We start from the raw sequence: 24257 nt of genomic DNA on the forward strand, positions 1-24257 counted from the left end.
TATACATCTAAGACATGTTGCAACCAAAAAAGTCCCCCACGTGTTTAATTGTGCAGTTCGAATCACTAAAATACACGCGGGAAGTAGTTTGCGTTTAATATTCTTATGCCATTTGCGGCAATGCATGTCCTTGTGCCCTGTTAATATTATGTACATTTACAAAAGTGGAACACCTCTCGCATTACACAACCTCTGCTAGGTCTATTTTCATACCACATTTTCTACTTGTAGCTCTATTTGTCTCCGGTTGTTGACAAGAAACGACGTAATTATTGAACATAATTAAACTCCTGAAACCAACTATTTTATAATGACAGCTTTGTAGAACGCATTTTTTTGGTTGGTTTGCTCTATTGTGTTGGTTGAGTGGGTAGCCATTGTTGGCGTTATCCTGCTCAGTAATTATAATTGTCACCGCAGGAGATTATTGGGAATATAAAGTTATTCATCAGGTTCTTATGTAATGCCTTACCAAAAATGCTTCCACCAGGGTGTCGTGGTCTTGTAATTAAGGGTCTCTAGTTTACTTCGAGTTTCTTCCATTTTTGGTTATTTGCGGAGATGGGGATTAAAACTGGTGAAAGGGCAATCACAAACGCACATGGACAGGACATCGCAGAAACCCTATTTGGGATTATGCTGGACGTAATTCCTAACGCCAGAGCATCGTTAGTCCTCAACAATGCAGTTCTACATGGAAGGGAGGTTGAAATTTGGATGCATACGGTTGCACACATACACTCTGTCTCGGGGATCTCTGGAGCGAGCAAACGAAAACAAGTCGCTGCGCAAGTAATGACTCGACAGGGTTCGACCAATGAGCGCGTGAGAAGGGAAGCGAGTGCACGAAGAGGAATGCGCTGTCTTGCTCCATATATTCCCCGGACAGAGTATAGTAGTTCAGATCTGACTTTAAAACTCTGAGTCCAGACCCAATTAACATAACTGTTCATAAAGTAGACTTAAAACTGACTGAATTTGTCTTACCAAAGTCTTACCTCCTTTTAGGAGATTTAAGAAAAATGTTTTCAACTTGTCTTTCATCCATCACTGGATATTTTTTCGGAGGAGGATAACCAAAATATAGTGGTCTTCTTAAGGCCGACATGACAGTCCAGTGATCCCTGAGAAAAGAGCACTCTGCTTGATGAAATTCGAAGCAGACCCAAGCTCTAAAGACAAGGAATATCGCGATCCAGGGAACATTACTTGATCATTGCTGAAATGAAATCTGGCTTATTTGTGTAATGGATCTCCCTGAGCACTCAGAGAGAAAGACAACATGTACAGGAAATTTCACTTATCGAATTGACAATGGAGTAATGTAGCTTGTTTCTGGAAATAACAGACTTCTTTTAGCATCGATTCCACCTTAAAGTATCAAACCAGACCACTTGAAGCTTTAATCGTATCATGCCGCAGGCGTGAGTCGAACCTAGGACCCGGGCATCATAAATAAATAAGCTAATCATGTTATAAAAAGGGTCCCGCTGAAGCATTGAAAAAGAGCTTCTTAAAAGCTAATTACGACAACGACCTTCAGCGAAGTTGGAAAACAACTACTGACATTGCATTAGGCCGACACAGTATGAAAATCAGGAAATCAGGGTTTTTACTCAGATTCGCCGTTGCCAAAGGACGCGATCGAGTCAACCGTCTTAACGGCCGATGATTCGAATTTCATTTAAATAGGTTCCGAGAGAAAATCTCTTCTTTATTTGTCTTCAGTTTTCGGATCAGCCAAGCAGTAGTTCCAGTCCAGTTCCAGTTTTCGGACAGCCTAGCAGTAGTTCCAGTAATCGGATCAGCCAAGCAGTAGTTACAGTTATCGGATCAGCCAAGCAGTAGTTCCAGTCCAGTTCCAGTTTTCGGACAACCTAGCAGTAGTTCCAGTTATCGGATCAGCCAAGCAGTAGTTCCAGTCCAGTTCCAGTTTTCGGACAACCTAGCAGTAGTTCCAGTTATCGTATCAGCCAAGCAGTAGTTCCAGTTATCGTATCAGCCAAGCAGTAGTTACAGTTATCGGATCAGCCAAGCAGTAGTTTCAGTCCAGTTCCAGTTTTCGGACAGCCCAGCAGTAGTTCCAGTAATCGGATCAGCCAAGCAGTAGTTCCAGTCCAGTTCCAGTTTTCGGACAGCCTAGCAGTAGTTCCAGTTTTCGGACAGCCTAGCAGTAGTTCCAGTAATCGGATCAGCCAAGCAGTAGTTCCAGTCCAGTTCCAGTTTTCGGACAGCCTAGCAGTAGTTCCGGTCCAGTTTGCAGTCCGTGGCCTGCCCTCCAGCTTTCCGGCCCTGTGTTCCAGCCAATGACGTGGCTCCCAGAACCCTAACCCTCTCAGGCGTCTTCATGTCCAGAGTCCCCTTTCCCCCCTCTGCCCAGGATCGTCAGGATACGCAGCAGAATTTTCGTGTGTCGCGTTCGCGTGTGTTCCCGTCACAGTATGTCCGCGCATTCAACTCCCGTCGCCAGATCTTCCAGAACAGTTTGCCGATCTCCGTTAGCAATGGACGCTCGCCATCGCGATTGCTAATGGAGTCTCATTCAGCCCTACATAAAGAACGCTGTCTTTTTTTCTGTTTCTCTCTGGCCAACCATCATATTCGGCCAGTAATATATGTCAAAAACACAAACTCACAGTGTAACATCGGGAAACAGTTTTTTTTTTCTGACCGGCAGAAAGACTTTAACAATTTTCAACTTAAATTTCTGCCACTAATGGTAATCCTTCTTAAATTTATGTGTATCCAATAGATAGACAATGGGTTTTGGTGGCGATACGCCTCATTTGTATATATCAAACATTTTAATTTTTAAATTTCTTGGTTTCTGGTGTCTACAATATTATTCCCTGATGAACCTTCAGGTTGGTACCTTGTATTCATTGCATGATATTTTTTTTCTTGGGTCTTGATACGAGGTTTTTTTTAGGAGATGTAGACATCACCCCCAGTTAAAGGTGTATAAACAATCTCCGTGTTTTCCGAACTATGCGCAATGGAACTATCCTTGCCCAGCAAGCGGGGATACCTTTTATCTTCAGTGATACAGTGCTTTCGTGTACTCCGTGTGTCAAGTGCTTCAGCGCGTGCCGAGTGACATGTGATAAATAAGTTCGTCGTCAGCGCTGACACGAGGACTTGTTCTGTCAGCGCCACCGGAGATTCATAAGACGCACGCCGTCAGTCTCGCGAACCGCAAATCGGTTCAGTCTGTAACCCAGCAGGTTTAAATTTAGGATCTGCATGATTTTCTGTTGTGTTTATATTTTGGTTGTATACCCATTTTTGCCTTTTTGTTTGTTCTCTGGTGTTTGTTCAAATATACTATCTTCTATCCTTGACTGGACAGGATGGGTACCCGCGACTATTTTTTTTAGGTAGCAGGTTTAAGAAAAATTAACTTCCATACGTGAATCTAATTTTTTGCCCCAGGCAGGTGTGCCGTATCACGCCGCAGGCGTGAGTCGAACCTAGAACCCGGGCATCATAAAGAAATAAGCTCATCATGTTATGAAAAGGGTCACGCTGAAGCATTGAAAAAGAGCTTCTTAAAAGCTAATTACGACAACGACCTTCAGCGAAGTTGGAAAACAACCGCTGACATTGAATTAGGCCGACACAGTATGAAAATCAGCTTTTTTTTCTCAGATTCGCCGTTGCCAAAGGACTCGATCGAGTGAACCGTCTTAACGGCCGATAATAATTCGAATTTCATTTAAATGGGTCGCGAGAGAAAATCTCTTCCTTAGTTGTCTTCCGTTTTCCGTCAGATGACGTAGTTACAAAAGAACTCCGTTTCTAGTTGCTCTCAGTTTACGTTGAATCCAGTTATCGCAGAGAGCTCCACAGTTGTCATCAGTTTAGAAAAAGGAGTGAACGAACGATCGGGAAGTTAAAGTTTATCCTTTAGAATATCGGTCTACGAAAGTACAGAGTTTGGAGTCCGGAGTTGCTCCCTCGTCCGCTTTATTACACATCGCAACGAAGACCAGCGGAGAAGAGATTGCAGCAGAACTACAGGTAAACGAACATTCCTCATGTCTTTCATCACGCCGCCTGTTCAGTCTAAGGTAGTGTTTTAAAATAAATATCCGTGTGTTCAAATTTCACGGGGCTAGCCCCCTTGCAGTTTGAGTGTAGACGTAGCTCTTCAGAGCTACCCCCATTCTCTTACAACGTTCCTCTCGCTTAGCAAGCGAGTGGCCAAAGGCTATCATAGCGTATGTTCGATCCCCCTAAAGCTAAACCCTCTTAGACTTGAGACGTAATCAATACACGCACTTCCAATTCGAGTAATTTCTCACAATCCACCGTTTCTATTCACAAAGAAAATGTTGAGATGTAGTTGTTATGAAGGGAGGGTAATCTTCATGCTTATTAAGTTAGGTCATGGAAGAGTGGGAACGTGTAATTCTCCAAATAACGGTGATATTATTCTGACATTGCTGTCTACAAAAAGTGTTTGATGGCCTGGGTTCAGTGCAAGTTAATGTGACCCTTCATGCTTACATTGTTATCTTGGTTATCTCTGCTCGAAGACGTTGGCGGCGCCACCTGATTGAATGAATGTAATCCTTGGTATTCTCAAACGAAAATATATTTTCAAATTGAATTCTTTTCTAAAATAATACTCGCGATTTTGTGGCTTGTCATGTTCTTGCCCTCTTATAATAAACCAACTGAAAGTGTCGCTGCAACAATATCATAAGCCACATTCTGAAAATTATTGTAATAACTATTACAACATTAAGTTTTTTAAATGCCTAACAATTTTATTTACGAAGATATCCGATGAACTTTATGTTAAAAGTCTATATATTTAATGCCGCAATTTTGTCCTTAATATTAAAATAATATTTTCCAAGGAAGTTCTAGAAGTTGCAGACACAATAGTACGACAAGCCATATATTATTTTACTATTTACTTACTTGACTTGAAGGTTTATAACCTCATGGTGGGTAGTCAATGTCCTTGTCACTAACGTCTATAAGATAGCTGGAATACTAACTAAAATTAGGCAATGATGAGTCAAAATTATACAATTTATCCAGGGATTGAGAAACACGTCACTGCATGACGTCATCTTGCACAGTGGCTCGTCATGTTCTTCCCAAGAAAGAGAGGGGAAATCATTTGGGCAACAACATGACAGTCTGGATGGTGCAGCTATCTCAGATATCACCTGAAATAGTTGGATACGTCGTTAGCAACATACCAATTGGCTGGAAAACTATTTTCGCCAAAAGTGTTTCAACAAGTCCTTAATTTAAAGGCACATGCAGCTTAAGCGTGCACCTCTGGAAATGGTGACCTTTTTTGGCTGCTTTGCTACAAGTTTTGGCGACAAGGACTATTTCCCCACAAGGAAACAGAAATCTGGATACTGAGAGACCTATAAAGTACCAAATATTCTAGACGAGCTTATCCATTTATGTATTGGCAAAACGAATTGATTGAGCAATTTGATAAGCATCTGTAAACATTGAAATATCCATTTGTTAGTTTCAGATTAGTATACTGAAGCACGTAGCGCATAATAAGTCAACGTCAATGTTTAAGTCCACTTTTATGCTGGGATGGGCTAATCGGGACAGAAACTACAGTTTACAACGGAGTCGAGCGACCGGGTATAGGACCAGGGACCCCTTGATCACAGGCCACAACGACGCAACTACGCTTGAGCAGTGTATGCAACTGCAACTTGTTATATACACTGCTATTTGTCTTAACTGCTTCCAGTGGCGAAGCTAAGGCGTAAATACTGGGTAGGCTGAAAAATCTGCTTATATTTTTTTTATACAGCAGGTTCATGCGTCGATTCTTGTTGGTCGCAAAAGTATCAATTACTCTTTCCTTGAAGCCTTGATCAATAGAAAGTTCTTTAACCAGTTTTTTTTTCAATGGCTATTGTACTGAGAGAACTTTATCTTTTATTTTTCATTGACTTACGGAGATATTTTTTTTGCTCTCTTGAGGGTGCTCATACTTCTTTCGGAGGAAGCTGGGAATGTCAAGACCAACTTGATAAGTTGTGTTACTTCTTTGTAGATTGTTTGAAGATCATTGCTAACTATGAATTTTAGAAGGTCTGCAGGAGGTAAATGCTTTTCTTCATCAGCATAGATATTCTTTAAATCATTTTGTAATCGTTCTTTGTTGAAAAATGGATATGTGGACAGAAGGTTAATTAATTTCATCACAGGAAAATGTAGTTTATATTCCCCAAAGCTATTTTGGTCTACCAATTCAACAAATTTTATCTTATCAAGATCTCCAAAGTGTATTTCCAGTTGCACAGTCAGTGTGTCCAATATTTCGTAGGTTAAGCATCTGAGAGTCACGAAGTCTTGTCCACTTACATTTATTTTACTGCAAATCATCTTAGAGTTTCCAACACAATTTCACAGTATTATATTTTTATAACATAAATACACTATGTGACACACACACAAACACACGCGTGGATGCACTTGAAGTAAATTAACATTCAACAATGCAGCGCGTGAACGACGGACGCACTTTGCACGAGAAGAAGCACAACAGGTTTGGTTCTGAGGCTAGCCGCTTTTACCCAGCGAATCGGCGGTACCTTCCCCTTCCCCTCCCCTCCCAGTACACAGAGCTCACGCTGTAGCTGCCTTTTAAACGCGAGGCTTTTCGTCAAAAGCCTCACTGTTCGGCCCGAACGCGCTCTCTCTTTCTGGCCTGACTGACGAGATATCTGGAAGGATCGGCGGAACCAAACGTTCGGATTACATAGTTTAATTCGTTTTAACGAACTTTGATTGTTACAGGGTATAAGAACATTTTAATTTCAACATTTTTTTGGGTAGGCTAAGCCTCAAAAGCCTCATAGGAGCTTCGCCACTGACTGCTTCCCTCTTTTTTCCTTCTAGGGGCTCTGGCGAGTACCTTGAACTCCGACTGCAGTGACGACGTGTGTCCGCCCAACTGCTTCTGCTGCAACGACAGCTCCCTCTGCATCGAGCAGAGAAGAAGCTGCGATGGAAGAGACGACTGCCCCGATGGAAGCGACGAGTGGGAGTGTCGTAAGTAGACGCTTCTTAAAATCACCATATGTGCAAAGTAGAGACTATACTTTTGTTTACAACCTAAAGTGAGAGTTGCTCAGACACTGAATCACTCGTTGTCCTATACAAATGAATGTAAGAATTCGCACACATGGAAATTTAGATTCTTCACGTCGTTATAGTTGCGTCTTCACCTAGGCAGGACACAAACTATTTAGTGTCAGCACGGTACGGAACCAGCCCACAGCTGCAATGGTAAAACTCGTCCGAAAAGAAGTGTAGGCTATGGTAGTGGCTGCGCAGCGTGGTCCAGTTTTACTGACCGTTTAAGGAATGTAGCTGGCCGTTCGGAACGAACGCTCACAATCGGTTTTAATTATCAGAGAGGCACTCCAACCGTTCCGATCATGTGCCAATCTAGACCGAAGGGTGCGGCACCTAGCCGGGTGCTCGTAACGGGTTCCGGTGTTTGATTTAATTGGAAGGGTGCTGTGCTGAGCCGTGCCGTGCCGTGCCGATCGTTTATAATGAATTGTCTCCCTTTCTTCATTCCCTAGAGTGCGCGAAACCCTCCCCGAAAGCAGATGGTAAGTGGCCGCATTAGAACAGTCATCGGCAAGAAAGTAACAGATCCTGAAATGCTCACTAGTCCACATGGTGTTATGTGTGTTGCCTAACTCTACGGCGATGGGCGAACTTCGCTACAAAGTATATTATCATGATATTTTGTACAGCGTTCTTCTTACACTCACGGGAGCAATCTAACATGCAGCCGGTTTGAAACGTCACGCAGTTCAAGTTTTGTTCATTTCTAATTCCAAAGTTATGAAGTTTATCTGAACTGGATTCGATAGGTTTCCCGTATTGGTAACACTCTTAATTACACATTTATGCAGTAGAGAAATTTCTAACGCTGAAGTCTAGAATAAACATTTTCCATAATGCCAATTTCGAGAGAGAAAAATAAGTTACCACAATCAGAAATTAATAGTTTGCAAGTCACGTGAAGCAACATAAGGGTTTGGGAAGAGACATTTCATGAGCCAAGTGATTATATTTGGCTATCGTATAGCTAATATGAATATAATTTCGGCGTTTCTTTCCATTCCGTCAAAGAACGCAAAGGGGTGATACTATTCAGAAAAACAAATTTTCAATAACGACACCCATTAAAATTGACCCAATATTTATAAGAATGTGTTTTGCAGAGATTTGTAAATTTACCACATATCTTGGGCGTTCAGCTTCGCTCTCATCAATCAAGGTTCTGATATAGTTACTTCCGTTTATTTTCTGTTTTATGTTTTTGTTTCTGTTCTTAAGCGGAACATAACGAACATAAAATAACACACAACTCGAGCACGAAAGCGTGTGCAGAACCGACTCCAAATGCTACGAATAGTGGCATGGAAAAACCAGGTGTTGGGGAGGAATGCATTTTATTGCCGTTAATTTTGTGATTGAAATCATTGCATCAAAGCATATGAAGAAGCAACAATGAAAAGGATTGGCGCATTTTTTGTTTTTCTTCGTGGAGTGGATTAGTTTATTGAGCAGTGGGTGCTCATACAGTATGTGATGGCATGCCACATTTATTTACTTATATAAAAAAATATTACGAGTTCAGCGCTTTGTTAAGTAAAAATTTCCATCTTTAACAAACAGGGTGGATTTCTTGCATACATGATTATATCCTTCATGAAAATTAATTTCCAAAATCGTGTAAATTTATTTCAGTTTGGCGTAGTTTTACATTGGGAATCCACTAAAATCTGAGTTGTTAGTGCACATATCTTTCTTTCCCACTCATACAATTGTATTTCAAACGGAACTTTTTCATATTAATTCTAAAATTAGTTCACCCTGTAACTACATCTTATTTTGAGGAAAGGAGAATTCTTCGCAAAGCCGAATGTTATCCCCTCGATCCGAAAATCCTCCAGTTGTCGAAGAGATCTTGCTTTTTGTGTTGGTACAGGTAGATGTCTGTTCGAATCCCCAGAACGACGTCAACGTCTATACTGTCTGTGGGGGCCTCTATTTCAATTGGAGAGGGACGGGCCTAGCACCAGAGAACCAAAGCACGAAGCTCCATCTGAAAGTTCTAGGATTGGCTGTCTCTGCTGGAGGATTGCGACAGTGCTACAGTGAGAGAGAGAGAAGGAGGGAGAGAGAGAGAGAGAGAGAGAGAGAGAGAGAGAGAGAGAGAGAGAGAGAGAGAGAGTAGAGCAGTCGTGTGTTGGATCGTCACTTAGTGCATTTTGTTCATCAAAGGACCAACCACATACCATTCGATTTAGGAAGAATACTGAATATAAAGGGTATTTTGCAGACCATTCAAACTCTATACTCTCTGCCAGGGATCTCTGGAGAAAGCGAACAAGTCCTCTGCGCAAGTAATGGCTCGAGAGGACTCTACTATTGAACACGTGCAAGGGAAGTGAATTCATGAAGGGTCAACACAACCGCAGCAGCTCCCAGCCTCTCCTTTACACACGCAACTGTCTCGTATATTCCATGTGGGGGACTTCTCGAATTCCATTTCTTGTTTAAACCTGCTTCATCCTTGCTTAGGGCTGCTATCATCTGCAAATAAGAGAACTACCAAGCGATGGTACAGGTAGATGTTAGTTTAAAGGCACACAACGGCGTCAACGCCTCCTTTTTCTGTTGGAGAGGGATGCAAGGTCGCTTGTACCTTACGGCCTTGCGCCGGAGAACCAACCAAAACGCGATCAAAAATTCTCGAAATGTTTGTCTCCCTCCCGTAACTTCGTAACGGGTAATGTAGTCGCCTTGTAACCAAGGGTTACGAAGTTTCGATACACATACTTCCGATCCCACTTCAAATTGTAGATCTCGTTCCTTTGCCTATCTGTGGACATATATATACACCTAGTTTTACACATAAATGCCCTTCACCTATTTCTCTACACTACTGTAATACACTATAAGACTACTTTTTCACAATTTGCTTGTAAAGGGTTTTCCAATAAAAATGATATGATTTTGAAATGAACTGGCAAATATGCTTCAAACGTTATAACTGTCACTAGTTGTCATTTGTGTTTAGTATACTGTGACAATTCATCATGGCTAAATACATGCTTCAAGAATGTTTGGTTATTATCCAAAATATTTATGAAAATAGACGTTCTATTGAACTTGAAACGAATCATAATATTTGGCAAAAAATTATTTTCTCAGGTAAAAAAAGGTAAAGTGTTCCCCTGTGCATAGCACCACGCCATGAAGGCGTATATTTTCTCAGATGAAGCTCATTTCTGGTTAAGTGGATATGTTAACAAACAAATTTGTCGTTTTCGGTGTGAAAAGAATCCACAAGAGATTGACGAGAAGCCCTTGCATCCGCACAAGGTCACTGTATGGTGTTGTTTATGGCATGTTGGCATCATCGGACCATTATTTTTCCAAAACGAGGAAGGAGATGCAGTTACAGTGATTGGTGAGTGGTACCGATTGATGTTAGCAAATTTTTTGTGGTCAAATTTAGATGAAATTGATTTGGAGAACATGTGGTTCCAACAAGATGGTGCCCCATGTCACACTGCTAATGCCACTATAGACGTATTGCAAGAACAGTTTGGTGAGAGGATAATTTCAAGAAATGCAACTGTTAGTTGGCCTCCAAGAAGTTGTGATTTAACTCCTTTAGATTGCTTGTTGTGGGGTTATTTGAAATCTACAGTCTATGCAAATAGACTACGAGCCCTTGATGCATTGAGATTGAATATCGAACGCTGTGTTCGTGACATTAGGCCCTAGTTATTGCAGAAAGTCATCGAAAATTGGGTTTATCGAATTCACTCGTGTGCACGACGTCGAGGAGGACACTTAAATGATTCAAAACATAATGTAATAAACTATGCTTCAAAATAATATAAAATGTTGATTGTATCTGAAATAGTTTTTATTTTATTTCATTGTAAAAATCACATCGTTCTTATTGGAAAACTCTATACTTTTGTACATCAATTTTGTGCTAAAAAAATATGATTTCAATTTTTGAACTATTAAATTGTTTCTGCTTGAAATATGTTCATTGGAAATTCGTTGGTACTGAATCTAGGCGTCACATATATGCACGTTTTTGGTATTCTTATTTCACGTAATTTTTCTTCTACTTTTAGCTAATCACGACGAGTTATAGAGCGACCACAAGGAAAAAAACCTTCGCCGAAACGTGTCTGCGCAGCTTTCCCTTCTTCCGTTCAGCTCGGGCCATAAGGAAGCATGCGGGAGTCGGTGCACGGGAGTCGCGGGTCTGCGCAGGATTTTTTGCCTGTGGTTCCTCTATAGATGATCATTTTTTTTTGCATAGCTTCATAATGGGATGACCATTTTTAAAAGTTGAGGGAGGAACATGTGTGTTACAATGTCTTAAAATTTGCAAAAAAAAATTACAAAGTCTGATTACGTTATTTCAGGAATATTTCATTTTGAAAATTAAACACGCAATAATGCTTTAGAAGTACGAGAGACGACATAAATTCGAAAATAAATCCTAATGCAAAGAAGGCCTGCCATCTACGGAAGCTTTTGGCATCGAGATCATCACTCAACACACTCGGCCTCCGAGGTGGCTCGTGGATCTTCGTGTTTAAATATTAAACTTATTATACTCGTAATTTGTGAAAATGATAACCGTCGCTGCGCTTAAACTTGCAGAACAATTATCAATGCAAATAAAATTGCGTAATTAACGATAACCGTTATAATTAAAATAAATACAATACAGGCGCAGAAAATCTCACTACTTCCATCACCATTTTAGTACTTATTATTTCTCGTTGCTATGGTTACAGCAATTTGATTTCTTGTATTTTATACAGCGTGATAAGATGATTACAACAATATATATATAAAACAAACATGCATAAGTTAAAACAACATCAATAACATAAATAATATTAACTTTGAATATGACAATTTGAGAATAGGACAGTCTCAATCTCTCCCCTTCTCCTGGTAAAAAAAATGAAGATAACATTTTTTTATATATAATATATAAGATTTATGTCCTGCTTTTAATATACACTCGTCAGGATAATGAAAGAGTTCACTTGACATAATGAACCAATTCACAAATTTACAATACTCTTTTTACTAAAGTTCTGAAAATGTCATCTTAGTTTCCGAATTTACAGCTACTTATGCATCACTTCATGACAATTACATTAGTTAGTAGTATAAAATACAATATTATAAACCCAACTTATAGCGTAGAAAAGAAGAGGTTATTTGATTGAACAACCCGATTTGGCTACACTTAAAACAATGTCAAGAGGGGCATATGCCCCAATTCTTCAAGTGTGATATGCTTTTAATCCCAAGAATTCTGAATTCTAGTGTAGAAAAGAAGAAGCCTCAACAGACAGATTTGCCTACACTTAAAACTATGCCAAGTTCCCATATGATCTTATTGTTTACAGTGTGTTTTTCTGTCAAAATCCCAGGAATCTTGAATTCTAGTGTAGAAAAGATGAGCCCCCCCTCAGATTGATTCCCCCATGTGTACAAAGGCTGAATCTCTTAGTTTGTTGTCCATAAGCTTGTCAAAAATATGCCCCCTTGATATTGTTTTGGCTACACTTGAAATTAAGTCAAAAATACTTATATTCTCATGTGCTACAACTTACAGATCAATACAATAGGACAAGGGCAGGCTGTTTCATGTTTTTTCTAATCTTTTCATCAGTTCCATGTCCCGGCCAGCAATAAATCATGCATGCCTGGGAGATTTTATATGCCGGCACGCAAGAGATATAATCTACACGTGACCTTTCAGGGAAAATTGCATGCCATCCATCATGTCATTAACTCCAAGGGAAATTCTTAGTAAAGAGAATATTGGCCTCTTGTATGCTGTCATGCAAGCTCGAATCCAATTCAGGTTTTTTCTTGTTGTGATAATATATACCCGAGTGTGTAACTTACAGAATATTCATTGCATATTTCTGTGTTTGAGCTTTCCTGCAAAAAGCAGAAGTGCTGTATTTGAGCTTTCCTGCAAAAAGCAGAAGTGCTGTATTTGAGCTTTCCTCCAAAAAGCAGAAGTGCTGTATTTGAGCTTTCCTGCAAAAAGCAGAAGTGCTGTAGACATAGTTCCATGGCTTATATGTTTTATAATCAAGAGGCCCCCCAGGTTTCAAACCTGGTAGAGTGTTTGAGCTTTCCTGCAAAAAGCACAAGTGCTGTATTTGAGCTTTCCTGCAAAAAGCAGAAGTGCTGTATTTGAGCTTTCCTGCAAAAAGCAGAAGTGCTGTAGACATAGTTCCATGGCTTATATGTTTTATAATCAAGAGGCCCCCAGGTTTCAAACCTGGTAGAGTGTGTGGGCCTCCCTGACGGCAAAGTGTTGGTATTATTGCCTTGTAATCAAGAGGCTTCTGTGTTTGAGTCGGCCCTCTAGAATTGCTCTGTGACTCTCTCATTTCTTACATCATAAACATATGATTTTTCACCTATGAGAATAACACTACATACGGTGTCATCGGGGAGTGTATCATGGAATTCACAGATAATTTTAATGTTTGTCCTGTCATTAACCACAACTTGTATTCTTTTTGAAGTGTTGATGACAAACATGGGTCTCTGTGCTTTGAATTCATCTGGTGTGTAATACATGTCAGTATTGCCAGTAGTGACCCTTTTGTATGCTGTAAATGCTTCATATAATTGAGGAAATCATCCTTGGACATGTCTAAATTATAATTTTCTCTAGGAAATACCTCATTTCTGCCATTTTTAAGATATATGTTCTTGATGTTGCAGTTATCAAATTTACTTGAATTTTTTTCCTGATTATTGTGTCTTCCAGTCTGAAACAGTACCACCACAAAATCCGGCATGTCATATTGTATACTGGAGAATGAATTTGTAGCATCAAACTCATAATAGGTACCAGATGCAGGCTTCTGTACACATTGATATGTATAAAATTGTAAAGGAATCTGTGGATTTTTTAGAATATCTGCTTTGTATTTAAGAGCATAACTGGCCTCATATTCAACAACTGGCATTCTTAGCTCCATAGTCTGAATAAGGCACTTGCCCTCATCAGGTAGGGTATTAGGCAGAGCTTCCCCTGTAGAGTTTAATGCACTGTACCTCATCAAAGCATTATTATCATTGGCAGCTCTTCTAAATGTGATTCTTAAACCACCCTTCCACATAATATCTTTGTAATCTGAGAAGAATCCTGGCAACAGGCGCTTGGGGAACAATACTGTGTGGCTTTTAGATATAATTTTATCACCAGCCTCAAATCCACCTATTTTGTAGTAAGAAGCCTCGGTTTTGGATAATTTTAGTGTGGCCAAAGCTGTGGAGGTAATACCCGGATAATCTACTCTGTTTATAACAACACCATGTTTTCTGATCTCAATTTCAGAGAACAGATGTGGCACCAAATTATCTACCAATCTTATATTTGAATTTGCAGGATAATCTGTACCATCGAGCTTTACAACATCAAATTTGATGTATAGATCTGCTCTGTGGGGGAGTATAAAGCCATCCCCTACATCAAGATCAACCTCAATCTCTGTGTTGGGTTGATTTAAATTTGCAAATGTCCTCCTGTTTGGGGGGAATGATTGTAGCTCATAACTCTCAATATTTTCCATTTTTTTCTTGTATGTATTTTTATTTAAATATTAATCTCTATGATAGCAGTTGTTGTGGCTCCAGCAAAATCAACTAATTCTTCTTTTTCATTAGTGACCATCAATTCAATATTATCTATTCTATTATGACACACAGGAAAATATAATGTTGGGGATGGATTGTAGATGATGGGCTCCATAAATTCAGAGTTAGGTTTGAATGTTGCAATGATGCCAGTTTGTTTGTGAGTGCCTATGCCATTTGATTTGGTGATCATACCCTCGGCTACATTACAGTGAATATTTAGAGTCTCTATGGCTAAGAATTTAGGTATATTAATAGCAGTGTGTTTAATAGCTGGTTCAAGTTTTGTGTTGTTCTCAAATCCTAACAGCTCTCCTATAGTACCCAGATCCACTGTTTCTGTAGCAGATGCAATCTCTACTCTGTGAGTGACAGAATTTTGAGTTAATACTATACCTCTGGGTAACTGAGCATTTAAAGTGGACAGATTATACTGCCCTGGAGTGATGACAATTTTTTGATCCCCAACTGCAATTGTGTTGTTGTGGTGTGTAATATTAGGGATCAAGTACATGCCATAAAATGCTCTGAGAGCTATTGTTTTGGGATACACTATATCATCATGTAATTTGAGTTTCAATATTGAATTTTGGCTGGTGAGATGGAATACCCCCATGATGTTTTAAATACCACAGGGCTTTTTGAAAATTTTCAATTGATGGTTTATTTATTTGAGACATATATCTAAGAACAGATAAACACAAATGTCCACAATTAACATCTTTGAAATTTTGAACACGGGCATTATTGTAATAAAGATTAGTTGATTTTAGATATTTTACTAAATTTTCAGGTGGAACACCTCCAAATGAATCAAACACAAATGCCTCATCTTTTAAATATTTAAGATAGCAGATCCAGTGAGTGCCCTGATTTTTGTACTTATCCAAATTAACAATGCCACACTCTTTGTTGAGTGGTTGTTCTGGTAAAGAATCAGACATGTACACACCTCTAAAATTTTTTATGCCCAGTGGCTTGATTAAAGCTTCAATATCTTGGTTTGTAAGCGGCTCTTGTTTTTTTTAAACTTATTTATGGCTTTCTTAACACCTTTGCCTTGTTTCTCCATGGCCAGGTTATGGCGCCTCTGCTCATCTAATTCTGCCTTATTCTTTTTGGCATCTATTACTGTTTTTGCTATGGCGGCTGATCCCCCAGCCAAGCTCCCAACAGCCCCGAGAGCAGCTAAGATAGCAGGGATAGTAAATATAAATCCCCCCACATGTGATTTTTTCTAGATTGCTGTAATTTTTTTAATTGGGGGGTGCTAAGTAACAATTTGATACCATGGCCCTTGGCAAGACAAGAATTTTTTTTCTTGCGCTGCTTTTTGGTTAGAAGATTATTAATAGGCCCAAGAGATTTGAGACCTGCATATGGTATTTGATACATAACACCCTTGGCCTTCATTGTAGGTTTATTATATATATATTCACAACCCCCACCCCAATTTTTGTTTGGTATTCATAGCTATGGTGGTCCCAAATGCTGCTATTTTTTCACTTAAAGAAGCATCTTTGCTTACAAATCTACCAAATGCAGCCTCTTCTAATTTCGTGTCTGCAACATGTCTCTTGTCAAGATCAGAATGTGTGTTGTATTCTATGTCATCGTCTCTACAAGCAGCATCTAGGGGATTAACACCAGGGTCCCCTCTGTTTAATCTATGGTCCAATTTTGTGCCTGGACCACAATACTGATAGCCTGGAATGTGTAGTTCAAATGGCAGCTTGTTTATAATATCATTAACCAGCCCCCGACCCTCAGAAATATTCCAAAATTTAGGTGGTAGAGTATTAATAATTTCTATAAGATATCCAATCCCCTTAGTGTCATTCACTATAAAATTAGACAATTTGGTGCTTATCATGTCCATAATTCCAACCTTTTCATTGTAAAAATTGTGGTTGCCAGCATTTTCCTCCCCAGCTATTACCAGCAACCTATCTACAAGTTTCCTGACATCATCAACCCACACAAATTCTTTAGGCAGGGTGTTGTATTGTTTGATTCCACTACCTGTCTTGATCTGAGACCATATGGGCTTGATTAAATTGTTGTATTGTGCTCCACTGCTAGACTTGACTCTTTTTTGTGTGGGATCATTGTTCTGGTATAGAGCATCTGATTTTATTAATATTTCTTTGTAATACTCATAATCTTGATCTGTATAGCTGCCAGGTCTCTTCCTAGTCATCAGTTCCCACAATCCAGGTGTTCCAGGATACTTAACAAAAGCACCTTTTCTCCAAGATGAGATTCTGAATATACAATCAGATCATCTCCCATAAATGTTACTCTGAAATTGCCAATTCTATGTATGATGCTACCATCACGCTCTGTGTCAGCATATAAGCCAAAAACCTCATCTTTGTTGTCTTTAGGTGTGCTTAAATATTTTTGAGCAAGAAGACCCAATTCAATAGGATCCTGAGTAGCTTCAATTCTTCGAGGACCAACAGGACTAGGTGTATGAATACTAGAAAGTGGGGTGAATGGATAATCTAATATGTTCCTTGCAGTTACAGGTACAAGCTCTGTGATCAAATTTTGATTTTGCTCTGTAACAGTTTTGATATTTTTACCTAATTCACCAATAGCATCAATAATAGGCTGTTCTGTGCGCTTGTGTTGCTCATAAAAACCTCGGTTCTCTGATTTCCATCCCTTAAATCTTTTTACAAGATAATCTCTTAATTTAATATCATCAATGATTGGCCTTTTCATGGTTATTTATTTATGTTTCAATGTCTAGAAAATTGTTGATTTTATTTCAATATTTACCACTATTGGGTTTTCTTGTCATATCAATTGTGACAAACCCATAACTGTTCTGGTTCCAGCACCTACTGCAAATCTTGGAAAAATCATTGTAGCTCAAGTCCCCACCTACATATTCATCATGTATGTGTTTGAGGTTGGTATGATCTTGATGAAACACACATATAAAATTGCTGTTGTCTCGGATCAGCTGCTTCGGAATTTTAGAAGAAGTCTGTGCCAGGTAGAAGCAATCAATGTTTTTGTGCCGGCCCTGTGTAAAGAAATTTCTAACCTTGTTTTGATTATCCAGTATAATGTCATCAAACACAACAACAGAATTATCGAGACATTCATGGAGTGGCATAACATCTGGTTCAAAAGTGGCTATATCCAATCCATCATATAGCTTCATCAGATGTTGATATTTTAATTGTTCCAAGCTCTTAGAAAAGACATACAAGTGCCTGTTTTTCCAGTCTAACCAGTTGGGTGCCAATAAAAAATTATCAACCATTAGTGTAGTTTTACCACAAGCCGATGGCCCAACAATAAGACATCTAATATTATCAGGCAGCAATTTTCCATTTCTCTTATTCTGCTGTTCAGGTTCTGGCAGCCTCTTTATAACATCCCAGGTGTTCATATTATCACTTTGTTTGCATCGATCCAGCTGTGTTCTGGGAGTCCTAGCCATTTGACAAGTAACTTGTTGCCTTTTCTGCGGATGATTTTTTCTATGAGATATGTGTCAGGCTGTTTAGTTTTGCTGAGCTCTTCTTCATAAAACCTGCCTTTGAGAATTTCTCCTCGGTGATCTTTTATTATATATGTGTTAAGGGTCCCAGGTTTAACTTGAACCACTGTAAATAATTCAGTGCTCCAGTTTCTTGTAAAACCTTTTTTGAATAAGTGCTTATATTTACTGATTCTTACTTGATCACCCATCTTGTATTTGGCTTTTCTTGTTGTTGGCTGGTATCTAGGATAATAAACAGTGCTAATAAATTTTTGCTCATCAGATGAAGTTACTTCAGAGGGTTTCATGTTGATTGTGGAATGGACCGAGTTGTTATATTTATGTAGAAGTTCTGGAAGAATATTAATCCATTTATAATTACCTTGAAGTGTAAATTGTTTATATATATGATTTTTTAGGGTTTTGTTGAATCTCTCTACAATTGAGGCCTTGAGATCACTGTAACTCGAGTAATGTTGTATTGCCTGGCTTTTAATAAATTGTTGGAACACAGAATTATAAACTTCTTTGCCATTATCTGTTTGCAAATAGCGCGGTGATCTTCCACTCTGAGTGATGATTGTCCTGAAGGCTTCTGTAACACATTTTCCAGTCTTGGATTTGAGTGGCACAGCCCAGGCAAATTTTGAAAATGTATCTATGACAGTGAGTAGATACTAGTAGCCCTTGTTTATTTTGTCTAAGTTTTTCAGCTGTCCACTTGCCATCTCAATCAAGTCGCACTGCCATAAATCATCTATGCCCTTTGTGACTACTGGCAATCTCTTATAATTATGTCTGGCTTGTCTGTGTAATTCATCAACAATAATTTGTCTAGACATAATATGTAAACAAGAATATTGCAACTATAGGGTGTTCAGCAGCTGATACTACAGGATTTTCTAAATACAGTTTGTCTCCTATATGTATTTTAAATTCCAGAGATCCATCATCTTCAGCATAGGCTGTTTCTAATGTATTGGGGTCTGTAAAATACTCTAACTCTACACTGGTGATTTTTGCTTTGTTATCAGCATTTGTTATTGATAAGGTAGGGTAGTGGTGTGCCTGTGGTTGAAGCCAATATTTGATCTTGATTGGTCTAAGTGTGCCCCCAACAAAAAACTGGTAATAAAATTCTGCAGGGGACAGCATATATATTTTGCCACCTGGTGTAAATGGTGAATCATATTCTTTGTTGGGGATACTGTACAATTCAAGAATTACTGTATGTTTAGGATTTTCAATTATGCCAGTTATTTCTTTTTCTGCTGTAAGCAATCTACTTGTTACAGATTCAAGGTGCTCGTTGATAGTCCTAACAACATCATCATGGCCTGGCTTGATCTTTATGTCCACAACAAGTTTCTTGTATTGTTGCACAATTTCTTGTAGCTGGGTGGCAAAAACAGACAAAGCATTTGCTTGATTGGATTCCATGGTCCCTAACTGTTGCTTGATATTAGCTACAATTTGCTGTAAATTTTCAACAACTGCCAATTTTGAATTTTGAGCAGTAAGATTATGGACTTGTCTTCTGATATCCTCAAGCAGGGCATGCAGTTCATTAATATGTTGATTAGTTGGTAGAGTGGCCACTGTCTGAGTAAGTTGTTTGATCTCTGTCTGGATATTCTTGATATCTTCTGATTTCAATATGCGATTCACAGCTCTCTTAATATTTTTAAATTCCTGTGATGTAGGCAGATTTGATACAGTATTTTGCAAAGATTAATGAGCCAATTTCACATTGTTTAATTCAGAAGCATCAGCCACACTTTGCATAGAATCTTGGAGCAGGGCTATATCTGCCTGAGAGGGTGTTGATTGTTGTAAAATTTCAAGCTTTGTTTGGATATCATCAATCAAGTGTTGAAAATGAGATAGCTCAGATTCAGTGTTGAGGTTTTCAAGTTTTGTGATCTGTTGCTGGACACTAAAAAGGGTATCTACAATACCGGGCAGGCGGGATTTTAGAGTTTCTTGTACATTTGTCAAATCACTTTGCACTGCTGCTATTGTACCCTCAAGATGGGTTATGGTACTTTGATTTTTTCCAAAATCTTCATATGTTTCAAGTTGCAGCTTAATGTTGGCAACACTCCGAGTTATTGCACTCAAAGCATCAGAAGATGGCAAGTTGTTCATAAAATTTTCAAGTGTCTCAATTTTTTCTTTAACCTCGGCTATGGCATTGTTCAGAGGGTCCAGATTAGGTATCTGGAGTGACTGAATCTGTTCCTTTAGAGTGGAAATCACTAGATCAAAATCTTCTTGTGATTTTATGCTTTTGACAATTGTTTGGAGCTGTGTCTGGACATTAATAATCTGCTCTTCTAATTGTTGTTTCAATTGCTCAGAGTTGGTGGCCTGGGTCTTAAATTTGGCTTGAAGAGCTGCTACAGCTTCTTCTAAAATTTGAAAATTATCCAATGTGGCCAAATCAGTATATTTCTGAAGCATTAATTTAAGTTCTGAGTCAATTTTAAGAAGAGGGTCCATGCATTGTGATTGTAAATTTGTAATTTCTAATTGAAGACTGGCATTGAGTGTGGTTTGTAAAGCTTGTAAATCACTTCTTAATTTCTTGACTCTGACATCAAGCATCAGAATCTCATCACTGTGATCTTCATGTCTTGTATGGCCAAATATATCATTAGGCATTTTTGTTTTAGTGGTTATTTATTATTGAATATCTAATTCTTAATTCTATAAAAAAAGGTATAAGCTTGTCATAGGATCCAGGGACCTCAATATATAAGCAGTCACCAGCAGAAACAGTATATACAGTGCCAGAAACCATGTTTGAGTGCTTTATCCTGTAAATATTTTTCCCTACTGAAATTTTGACATCACCCTCAGGGGTTGTAATAAATTGTAATTGACCACCTACAGGTAATTGGTAATGATTTAAATTATTGTTAAACATGTACAATGTTTTACCTGTTTCATCATCAACATCTGTAAGTATGCTGTTCAGATGAATAATTAACAAAGCACTTAGTTTAGATATTATATCAGAAGAGGGTGATGGTGTTGGCAGCTCCATAATAGCCTGTTTTTTGAACCCAAATAAGTTCATAGGCATGTTTATTTATTTCAAATCATGCTGTGTGATTGGGCATTGATTCCCACTTTTCAAATCACAATGACCCCATGGTAGAGTATGTATGCCACATGACAAAATACATCTCTTATCATCATGTGGGTCCAGAGCCACTTTTCTTACAATATTTGTAGTCAATAAGTGATCCACACTCTGAATTCTGCATTCTGATGTTCTGATTAAATTCTGGGATTTGAGACAATCTTCATAATCTTTAAATTCAAGCTCTAGGTCTACAGTTACTCTGCCAATGCCCTTGGCCTTTTTGGCAACAGCACCACTACATGTTTCAAAGCTGTACATCTTGGCCCTTAACCCAGCAAATGCCACAATAACATCACCAAGTGTCTCATCTTTTAACTTGCCAGGCATCTTTTTGTTGTGGGGTTGAATCCTTGTATGTTCACTGCTATCAAAATATTCAAGCAATTCAGGCTGTGACATATCTTGATAAACATCTTCTGTCTGAATATCAAGAATAAAACTATCTGTGTACATGTACATCAGTTTTACACGATCCTTATAAAAAGGCTTCAACACATTATAATACAATTTTAACATATGTAATTTGAACTAACTAACTCTCTAGCCTCCTTAAACCCGAAGGTTCATGGCTGCAGCAACACAGGCCTTCCATCTGTCCCTATCTTGAGCAAGATCTATATACTCTTTTCCATCCCTACCGATTTCCCTTAGGTCCATCTCGACGTTGTCCCTCCATCTTCGTCTTGGCCTTCCTACAGGTCTCTTACCATCAGGTTTCCCAACAAGAATCCTGTGAACTCCTCTTTCCTCTCCCATTCGTGCCACATGGCCTGCCCACCTAAGTCTTCTTGATTTAATTATTCTAATAATATCTGGACATGAATACAAATTATGTAGTTCTAAATTATGTAACCTTCTCCACTCACCTGTCTCCTCATCCCTTTTAGGTCCAAATATTTTCCTAAGGATCCTATTTTCCAATACTCTCAATTTATGTTCCTCTTTCAATGTAAGGGACCAAGTTTCACACCCATATAATACTACAGGCAAAATTACTGTTTTGTATATTTTAACTTTTAGTTTCTTAGATATTAAACGAGAAGACAAAAGTTTATGAAGAGAGAAGTAACATGCATTTCCTGAATTAAGCCTACTTTTTATTTCCTCTTTAATATAATTTTCATTTGTTAATATTACTCCTAAGTATTTTAATTTGGAAACTGTTTCAAACGAGTTGTTATCAATAATTAGATTTTGATTATTACCTAACACTTGGTTTCGGCCTGTAAGCATATATTTAATTTTCTCTTTGTTAACTTCCAAACCTATCTCTTTAGCAGTTTTGAAAAATATTTTAGCATTATTCTTAATTGTATTCACATCATCCCCCAGTAAGTCTACATCATCTGCATATGCTAACAAATGAGTCACACCATTTAATTTTAGTCCTTCTTTAGTTTCGTTTACCTTCCTAACAGCATATTCTAAGGCAAAATTAAAGAGCAATGGAGATAATGCATCTCCTTGTTTTAACCCATCATGAATTGTAAATTTGTCAGACATATTAATACCCACACGAATTTTACTTTCTGTTTCACTGGTGCATATTTTTATCATACTTACAAGCTTCTTAGGTATTCCAAATTCTACTAATATATTATATAATTTATCTCTTTTGACCGAATCATATGCTTTTTTGAAATCAAAGAATAGCTGATGGACATTTTGATTATATTCCCACTTTTTTTCAAGTGTCTGTCTGATGTGAAAAATTTGATCTGTAGTTGATCTGTTGCGTTTAAATCCACATTGATAATCACCTATAATTTCATTAGCATATGGGGTTAGTCTTGTTAAAAGAATGTTAGATAATATTTTATATGTTGTTGAGAGTAGAGAAATTCCACGGTAATTATTGCAGTTCATTTTATCACCTTTTTTAAACACAGGAACAATTATGGATTCTTTCCACTGTTGAGGGATTTCTTCTTTATTCCATATTAAACAAATTAATTTATGAATTTGACATATTAATGAATTTCCACCATATTTAATTAACTCAGCTGGTATTAAATCAATGCCAGGTGCTTTGTTATTCTTTAGCCTTTTAATAGCATCTTTAACTTCAGTCAAGTTAGGTTCTGGAACTAAAGGTTCTGCTGTGTGTACTTCATTCACTTCTGATTTATCTCCTACATGGACATTTAAAAGGTCATTAAAGTAGTTCTTCCATCTATTTAGAATATCGCTTGGGTCAGAAAGAAAATCACCGTCTTTATCATTTATCAAGTTTACTTTAGGTTGCCACCCCTTTCTAAACTCATTTACACCTTTATATAAATCTCTGATATTTTTATTTTTGCTGTTTGTTTCAATTTCGTTAATTTTGCTTTTCAAGTAATCTCTTTTTTTACTTCTAAACGTGCGGTTAACTTCTCGCTTTATTCTATTATAATTGTTTAGATTTGTATCATCAGAGTTATTTAACCACCTAAGTCTAGCCTGATTTCTTATTTCTATTAGATTATGACATTCATTATCAAACCATGGCTTACTTTTTCTCGGTTTATGGTATCCTATACTTTCTTTAGCTGCTGATTCTATTGCATTACGTATGTGCTCCCAATTCTTATTTACGTCTGTTTCATTTATATTTTCATCATCATTTAAATCCTGCAAAACATCAAATCTATTTGACAGTTTAATTTGGTAATCTTTCTTAATTCTTTCATCAGTAAACTTTCCTGTATCAAATTTTAGAACTTTTAGATTTTGTTGTTTATGATTTATCACTGAGAGTCTTTCTCTTAATTTAGCAATTACTAAATAATGGTCACTGGCACAGTCAGCACCTCTATGTGTACGAACGTCAATTATACTAGTATGCCTTCTCTTATCAATGAGAATATGATCTATCTG

The 24257-nt window shown here is 38.1% G+C and overlaps 1 protein-coding gene across 1 annotated transcript in view; it reads left to right on the top strand.

Annotated features, from left to right (window-relative positions):
* Window positions 1-24257, top strand: part of LOC146003487 (uncharacterized) — a 328072-nt gene that overhangs the window by 20841 nt on the left and 282974 nt on the right. The window contains exon 2 of the mRNA XM_083141777.1: window positions 6898-7050. Coding sequence (XP_082997903.1) covers window positions 6898-7050 — 153 coding nt within the window. The remainder of the gene's footprint in view (window positions 1-6897; window positions 7051-24257) is intronic.

The sequence above is a fragment of the Lepisma saccharinum genome, chromosome 20, assembly GCF_977018435.1.
Source record: "Lepisma saccharinum chromosome 20, izLepSacc3.1, whole genome shotgun sequence".
In the NCBI taxonomy this organism is placed as follows: domain Eukaryota; kingdom Metazoa; phylum Arthropoda; class Insecta; order Zygentoma; family Lepismatidae; genus Lepisma; species Lepisma saccharinum.